General features: G+C 47.9%; 1 protein-coding gene across 1 annotated transcript in view; it reads left to right on the top strand.

The window, feature by feature from the left end:
• Nucleotides 1-3713: 3713 nt before the first annotated feature.
• Nucleotides 3714-7625, top strand: part of PRMT3 (protein arginine methyltransferase 3) — a 124022-nt gene continuing 120110 nt past the window's right edge. Inside the window, exons 1-3 of the mRNA XM_056132582.1 lie at nucleotides 3714-3832; nucleotides 4134-4269; nucleotides 5726-5808. Coding sequence (XP_055988557.1) covers nucleotides 3805-3832; nucleotides 4134-4269; nucleotides 5726-5808 — 247 coding nt within the window. The 5' untranslated portion in view covers nucleotides 3714-3804. The remainder of the gene's footprint in view (nucleotides 3833-4133; nucleotides 4270-5725; nucleotides 5809-7625) is intronic.

Below are 7625 nucleotides of genomic sequence, written 5' to 3'. Positions count from 1 at the left end.
TGTGACTGTGCAGGCGTGTGCTTATTTATTCCAAGGAAGTTGTCAGAAGTTAAGTTGCAGAAGTCCTAACTTGAACCTTTTGAATACGACTTTTTGGGGTGCAGGGACAGACATCTGTTGCTTTGTTTACATTTCCCTCGGTGCTTCTGATGCCACTAGCAGAGAGAGCTACTTTGAATTGCTTGTCTGCAGCAGTGCAAATCTTATTTACCAAGTAGATGAGATGTTTTATTATTATTTTTTGGGGGGGGCCACACCCTGTGATGCTCAGGGACTACTCCTGGCTTTGCACTCAGGAAGTACTCCTGGCAGTGCTCAGGCGACCATACGGCATGTCAGAGATTTAACTCTAATTGGCTGCATGCAAAGCAGATGCCCTACCTGCTGTACTATCCCTCTGGGCCCTGAACTCTGTTTTAAAATCATTTCCATTTGGTCTCTTGAATTATCTGGTGCTGGCTGTTTCTAACTGTATAAATGAATATGTGCCTTACTACTTGAGAATATACAATAAAGGTTATTGTATAAGTGAGCTTATATAATTCATGGGAGTATGAAATAGTATAAGTAAATGAATGGACAAGTTTGGGTGCCTCTGAGAGTATCAGAAAAATGTCCAAATAGCAGTGTGAAGATGCAGCATTTTGGCCAGTGGGGTGATAATGTAGAAGCTATCATCTATCAGTGTTTGCTCTCTGCCCTCACGTCTCCAGACAGTCCTTATAAGGCAGTACTGTGACCTCCTTATCTTAGGTGGGGAAACTGAAGCTCAGAGTGTTTAAGGGTCCAAAGCTGAAGAGCTCATTAGGATTCTAGCTTGGATCAGCCTGATACCATAACTTATATTTTCAGGCTCTCTGCAGGAGCGTCTCATCTCTATGTATTTCCAGGCAGTCCCAGGTAGTTCTTACTTCCTTCTAAGGATACATACTCCCTATTTAGGTGAATTATTTTTTTGCTCTAGAGTCTGCTGAAGTTCGAAACATCCCAGGTGTATATTGTAGATGCTGTGGAAATTGATCAAATAACTTTGCCTTCCCAAGGCAGCAGTCAAGACCAGTTTCACCACTGTCCTTTGTCATGGGATGGGATGAAATGAATGCTATGTTTCTCTTTATTTTGACCCTTCCTTGTATATCTTTTTCCTCTTCCCATAATTCTTAAAGTGTGGCATGTTGAGATGCACCTTTACTGGAGAAACCCATATACTTCCTTCCTCCATCTCCCACCTCCCATCCATAGTCTGAACTGAGCCATTCGCCCAATAATGAGTTATTCTAAAATTAGCTGGGTCTTAGAATGGGGATTCCTTTGGCTGTATGATAGAGAGCCCAAGTTTTTTCCGTAGTAACAAGCATGAGCTCCAAGAATTAAAGTAGCTCCTGGGAGGGAGGAGGCAGGCAGGTTCTGAAAACAGGTAACGCTAGTGGAGTTTTAAGTTATTCTCTACTCGTTCCTTATCCACAACCCTCCAGCTAGTCATGTTCACCATTCTGTTCTGGTCGCAAGAACTGGGTGGGATGATGGGGAAGAGTCTGTGTACACCTTTGGAGGAGAGAAAAGTGACCCCTCATGAGCCTGTTATCATGGTGAGAGGTTAAGGTTGAAGGGAGCAGTTTCTGGCTCAGACTCCAAATTGACGGACGAAGTCAACAGAATAAAATGTTATAAATAAATAAATAAAGTGACTTACCAAGGGATCCAGCAGGTGTCCCTCCAGATAGCATATGGTCAGAAAAAAGATGGGCTTTCCTAAAGAATGTTGAGTTCAGGGTCTGGAACGATAGTACAGCAGGTAGGGCTGTTTGCCTTGCACGAGGCCGACCCCGGTTCGATTCCCAGCATCCCATATGGTCCCTTGAGCACTCCCAGGATTCCTGAGTGCAGAGCCAGGAGTAACCCCTGAGCATTGTTGGGTGTGACTCAAAAAGAAAAAAGAAGTGTTGAGCTCTTTGGGGGAATGTTGGGTGGACTTGGAGAATGGTGATGAAAGACCCTGAATTCATTAATTCAGGTTATTGAGTGTCTCCTTTGTGCCAGCGGTCACGTAGGCTTGGGGGTCCTATAAGCCAAGGGATGCAGCAGATCATCTGGCAATGTCCTAGAATGGAAGGGACTTCAAAATTTGTATTTGTGGAATTCTCTCCTAGGAATTAAGGGGGAGAAGTACATTCAGAGAAGTTCAGCAAGAGTGTAAGGTATTCTTTTGATTCAGCTAATTTACCCAGAGTCTCCTAGCAGCTGGGCCACGTGTTGCATGCATGTGAAATGAAAGCAAAGCAGCACAGTCTTGTTACCTACGACACAGAAAGCAAATGGCAGGTGTATGGTACTAACCTGCTTAGAACTACAGAGCAGTGATCTAAATGAATGTAGAGCATTCTCAGCAAAGGTCTTGAGGTGGGAAAATGAACTAATAAAAGGCCAGAGTGCAGGGGTATGATGGAGGGCTGAGCTGAGATAGGTTATCAGGCAGGTGTAGGCTGACTCTGGTAGTCAGTTGGTTCATGCTGGTCGATGGGACTATAGATGGGGTACTATCCACTGCAGTCACTGCTTCACACCGAATTCTACGGCTCGTATAAATGTCAGGAAGGGGAAAAGCTATGAGTCATGGGGAAATGTGTGCTCCCTCCTCAGACTGCAGTCAGAATGTCAGCTTCCAAACATCCTGAGAGCATCACTGCCATTGCTCACAGTTGTTTCCTACTGTTTAAGGCACTTCACTAAATCCTTTCAGCCTCCACATGGCCCAGTTTTCTCACCGCCCCTGTTTTGTAGACACAGAAGAGGTTAAGAAATTCAGGAGAGTTGTCGTAGTATTCAGTCTGAGCAGAATGGTCCCAGAGTCAGTGCTCTCATAATTTATGTTTGGGACCACACCCAAAGATGCTTAGGGCCTTCTCTCGGCTCTGCACTCAAGGATCATTCCTCCAGGGCTCGGGAACCACATGGGTTGCGGGAGATGGAATCTGGTCCCGTGTGCCAGGAAAACACATTATTCCCTGTACTATCCCTCCCAACACTACATTCTGGGGACAAAACCATCAGAGAGAAAAGCAAGAGATTGCAGCTCAGTCGAGCACCGGCCTAGCACGTGTGTACTCTGGATTCCATCCTCCCCCAGCCCCCGCCATGCAAAACTAAAATCAAAACCCGCAGGCCTTTCGCCTCTCTGCACCTTCCTCACCGCCCTCCCGCCCAGCCCGCAGCTGCACCCCAGGAATCCAGGAAGCAGAGGTGAGGCCCAGGCTCGTGCCGCCCTCCCTTTAAGAGCCCATTTCCTCGAGTTAAGGGACACACAATCAAGGGCGAGAGGCCGACAGCACAACCGCTGCAGAGCGTGCCGTTTCAACTGTGGCCAGCTGGAACCAGGGGAACGGAGGATGAGCGGCAGCCCTAAGCTGCAGCAGCCAAACGCCTCTGCAAGTGCTCGATCGGCGCGCACTGCGTCAGGCCTGCGGCAGCAGGGAAAGGCGCGGCCCCGCCTCCGCCCCGCCCCGCCCCCTCACGTGACCGCCCCCGCTGCGCAGAGACCGGAAGGGCCGGCGAGGCCTCGTGCGCACGCGCGCATTCAGCGTGGGCGGGGCTCCCGAGGCCCGGCCGCGCGCGCGCGCGCGCACGCGCACGTGCCCGACGTGCCCGGAGCCGGGACTGCTCGTGGAGGCAGTGACTGTGTTTGAGAGCGCGCGCGGGCGCGCGCGTGTGTATGTGTGTGTTTGTGTGTGTGCGCGCGCGCGCGCGCGTGCTCCGTAGCCGGTTCCGCCCCTCTCAGGCGTGCAGGCGTCCCCGGGCATCCCAGCCATGTGCTCCCTAGCGTCGGGCGCTCTCGGTGGGTAACCCCTCCCGGCCCCACCACGCCGCGAGGACCCCGGCGCCCCGCGCTCCTGTGGGCCCCGAGGAGACGCCGGCATGCCCGGGCGCCGAGGGGCCTTGGCTGGCCGAGCCGCGGGGCGGGGTGGGGTCGGCTGGGGGTGGGGGTGGGAAGGGGAAGGTGCTGGGAAGGGTCGCGGCGCGCGGGCGGGGATCCCCTCCCCCCCAGCCCCCCGTTCTCTGCCTCGAGCGCCCCCCGCCCCCATCCCCCTACCCCGGGGCCCTTGGGCCCCGACACCGCTGACCCTTGCCTGTGCTAGGTGGCCGGGGCGCGCTGGAGGAAGACGAGGACCCACCCGAGCTGTCAGACAGCGGCGAAGAGGCCGCCTGGGAGGACGAGGACGATGCCGAGCCCCCCCACGACAAGCAGCAGACCCCCTGCCTGTTCTGTGACAGGTTCGTCCGTCTCAGCTACACACACTGGAGTCCTCGGGGGGAGGGGTCCCCCCCACCTCCACCCCGACGCGTGGGGACTGCATAGCGGGCTCAGGAACACTCCCCCCACCGAGCCAGCGTCCACCTGGGAGACCTCCCCGCCCCCATGCAGTGGCCCCACAGGCCTCAGTTTTCCCCAGTGTGAGATTAAGAGGGTTGCAATAGGAGCTGTGCTTCCTAAATCTGGTTGAACACCACGGTTCCGTGAGACCAAAAAAAGAAAGTTGAAATTGCATCATAGTTCTTGGAAATCAGGGAGTGAGTCTGGAAATTTCTAGAAGATAGGCACTCTCTGGTGACCCATGAGTGACAGGTTTGGGAGCCACTGTTAACCCTTAGAACCCTTCCAGTTTTGCAGGACAGGTTCTCCGGCATCACATTTCTGTCTGCTTCAGTTTCTTGGTTCATCTTCGGGCCCTTGATAAAGGTCCGTCGAAGGGGAGGGAATTGATGTCCTTTTCACTTGAGGAGAGAGAACTGCCAACCTGGTTACAAAGCTTTGGCTTATTCTCTCTCCAGATCCGTGTGCTTTCCCCGTCAAGTTTTGTCTCTTCACTTCTCTGAACAAGCTTTGCTTTTGGCCACGCTCTTGGGCAGGTGGTGATGAAAAAGGCCAGGTTGGCATTGCAGCGTTGCTTTAATAAAACATCTTCCTTTAGCCTTTGAGTTTGGGGTTGGTACTGGCTGCTGGTACATTAGCTCCTCTTGATTCAGCATTATTCTCACGTGTCACCACATCTCCGTGGGAGACTCTGTTTGCATCTACTTTAGACAAGTATGCACTTCTCTATGATAGGCTGCATAAATATGCTGCAAAAATAACCAAGCTCAGGAAATGCTGAAAAACAAACGCAGCATTCTGTGAGAAGCATATGGAAGAATGCAGCTGTCTTCTCCTAATCTTATGTGCCCTTTAATTTTGCATATCACATATTGAAGAAGCATGGTCCTCACACTGTCTATATTGTAATTACGTTGGCACACTGCAAAGTCACTAGAAATTTATTAAGTGCTTTGCGGTTGCACCAATAGTAAAATTAAGTTTTGTGCTTTATTTCTAAATGAAGTTACAGCTGTGCCAATTCAGAGTCTCTGGGAACAGACAGAAAGAATCTCTCCTAGGGAATTTTCATTTCCTGACAAACAGAATCTGGCAAAGGGAGTATTCCTTAAAAGACTTTCAGAGCTATTATTTGGCAAATAATCTGGACAAGATAGTTCGAGAGACTGCCACCTACCAATTCCCTTTTGAAGTGCTTTCTCTTAAGTGTAGGAATGCTTTTTTATTTTTCTTTAATTGAAAAAAAAAAAACCCAAAAAGTAGTAAACAGTGGAGCAAAAAATGGATAAGTTTTAGGAAATGCATTTGTAAACTTCTCTCAGTGATAGTCCATGAAGCTATTGCTTGATTTTTCAGGTTATTTACATCTGCAGAAGAAACATTTTCACACTGTAAGACTGAACATCAGTTTAATATTGGTAACATGGTCCATAAGCATGGTAAGTATTTTCTAACATAAAGAAAAATTTAGCTGTGAAATTTAAGTTGAACATTTTTTCACAGTTTTCCTAAACAAATCCAATGTGATGAAGCATAGCAACAACTTACCTAATGAAATTAGAGGGTTTTTTTTTAAATGGTGGGCATTTAAAAGACCACACCTGTCTGATGGTGTTCAGGAGTTATTCCTGGCTGTACTCTGGACCATGAGTGATGCTGAAGATCAAATTGGGGTCCGCTGCATTCAAGGCAAGTGCTTTAAATCCCGTACTACCGCTCAAACTCTGAAAATAAAGTGGTCCATGGAGGAGGGTCAATAATAGAATGTTGTTTTAGATGGTTTACTGTATTAAAGCTTATATTGACTAAAAAGGAGAAAAAAAATTAGTATGTGATTGTGTTTTTATCATTTTCGAATTAGGAAAAGCAAGAAGAGAGTTAGATTTTGTATTGTAGCACTGTCATCCCCCTTTTCATCGATTTGTTTGAGCGGGCACCAGTAATGTCACCATTGTGAGACTGTTACTGTTTTTGGCATATCGAATATGCTACGGGTCGCTTGCCAGGCTTTGCCGTGTGGGCGGGATACTATGGATAGCTTGCCCGGCTCTTAGCGACGAAGGAATTGAACCTGGGTCAGACGCCTACAAGGCAAACACCTTACCCAAAAGAAAATTTAACAAGATCAACAGGGTGATTTTAAGGCAGATAGAATTGAATTTTCTTTTAGAAAAGACATCAAGCAATTAACACCTATTTATTTATTTATTTTGTTTTTGGGCCATATCTGGAGGTGCTCAGGATATAGTCTTGGCTATTCTCAGGGAGAGTTGCCTGGGGCACCACATGTGCCAGGGACTAAGCCTGGTTGGCTACGTGCAAGACAAGTACTTTCCTACTCCAGCCCCAGGATTGAGGTTTATTAGGATTTGGATAGATGTATGGAGTGATGAAATTAACTTGGTCAATAAAATATTTAGATTTTATTTGCATGTAAACATACATAAAGCTTTCTGCTCCTTTTGGTGGATATAACTAAAACTGGAGAGGATTTTGTCGGAAGATAGTTAATAGGGGTAAGATGTTGGTCTTAGCTAAAAGTGATGTTTATTCAAATCCAGGTGTTTCTGAAAATCAGGAAGATTTAATCTCACTGTTTTTTTCCTCCATGTTTTTAATGTATATTTTAAAACTGAACTAGAATCTCTTTAAGTATAGTTTTGTGGAATAGGGAGATAGCTTAAAGGCATTGGAGTGCATGACGTGCCTGCTGGGATTTTGGGTGCAATCCCTGGCACTGCATGGTTTCCCCCAGCAGCCCCAGAATCGTCACTGTAAGTAGCCCCCCCCCCCTTTGCTCAAAACAAAACACACAGATGCACAATTTGTGTGTGTGTGTGTGTGTGTGTGTGTGTGTTTCACTAACCAAGTATATAACTTGGACTGTGAGATATTTTCCAGTTTTTTTCTTATAGTGACCAATATTCTGTTGGCTGGATGGGCTCTTGTTTTTAAGATTGCTTTCTTGGAACTGGAGGAATAGTACAGAGTTAAGGCTCTGGCCTTGCCTGCAGCTGCCTGTAGTCCCCAGTTACATATGGTCCCTCCGAGCACCAGTGGGTGTGTTCCAAAAACTTAAGAAAAACTATACTGCATTTATTTTTTTCTTATTTTGGGTCACACCCAGCAGTACATAGGGCTTACTCCTGGCTTATGCATTCAGGAATTACTCTCGGTGGTGCTCGGGGACCATATGGGATGCTGGAGATTGAACCCCAGTTGGCCGTGTGCAAGGCAAATGCCCTACCCGCTGTGC

Source organism: Sorex fumeus, unplaced genomic scaffold (genome assembly GCF_029834395.1).
Source record: "Sorex fumeus unplaced genomic scaffold, SorFum_2.1 ptg000007l, whole genome shotgun sequence".
Lineage (NCBI taxonomy): Eukaryota > Metazoa > Chordata > Mammalia > Eulipotyphla > Soricidae > Sorex > Sorex fumeus.
The sequence above is the reverse complement of the archived record's forward strand: the minus strand, read 5'-3'. Positions and strand labels throughout refer to the sequence as shown.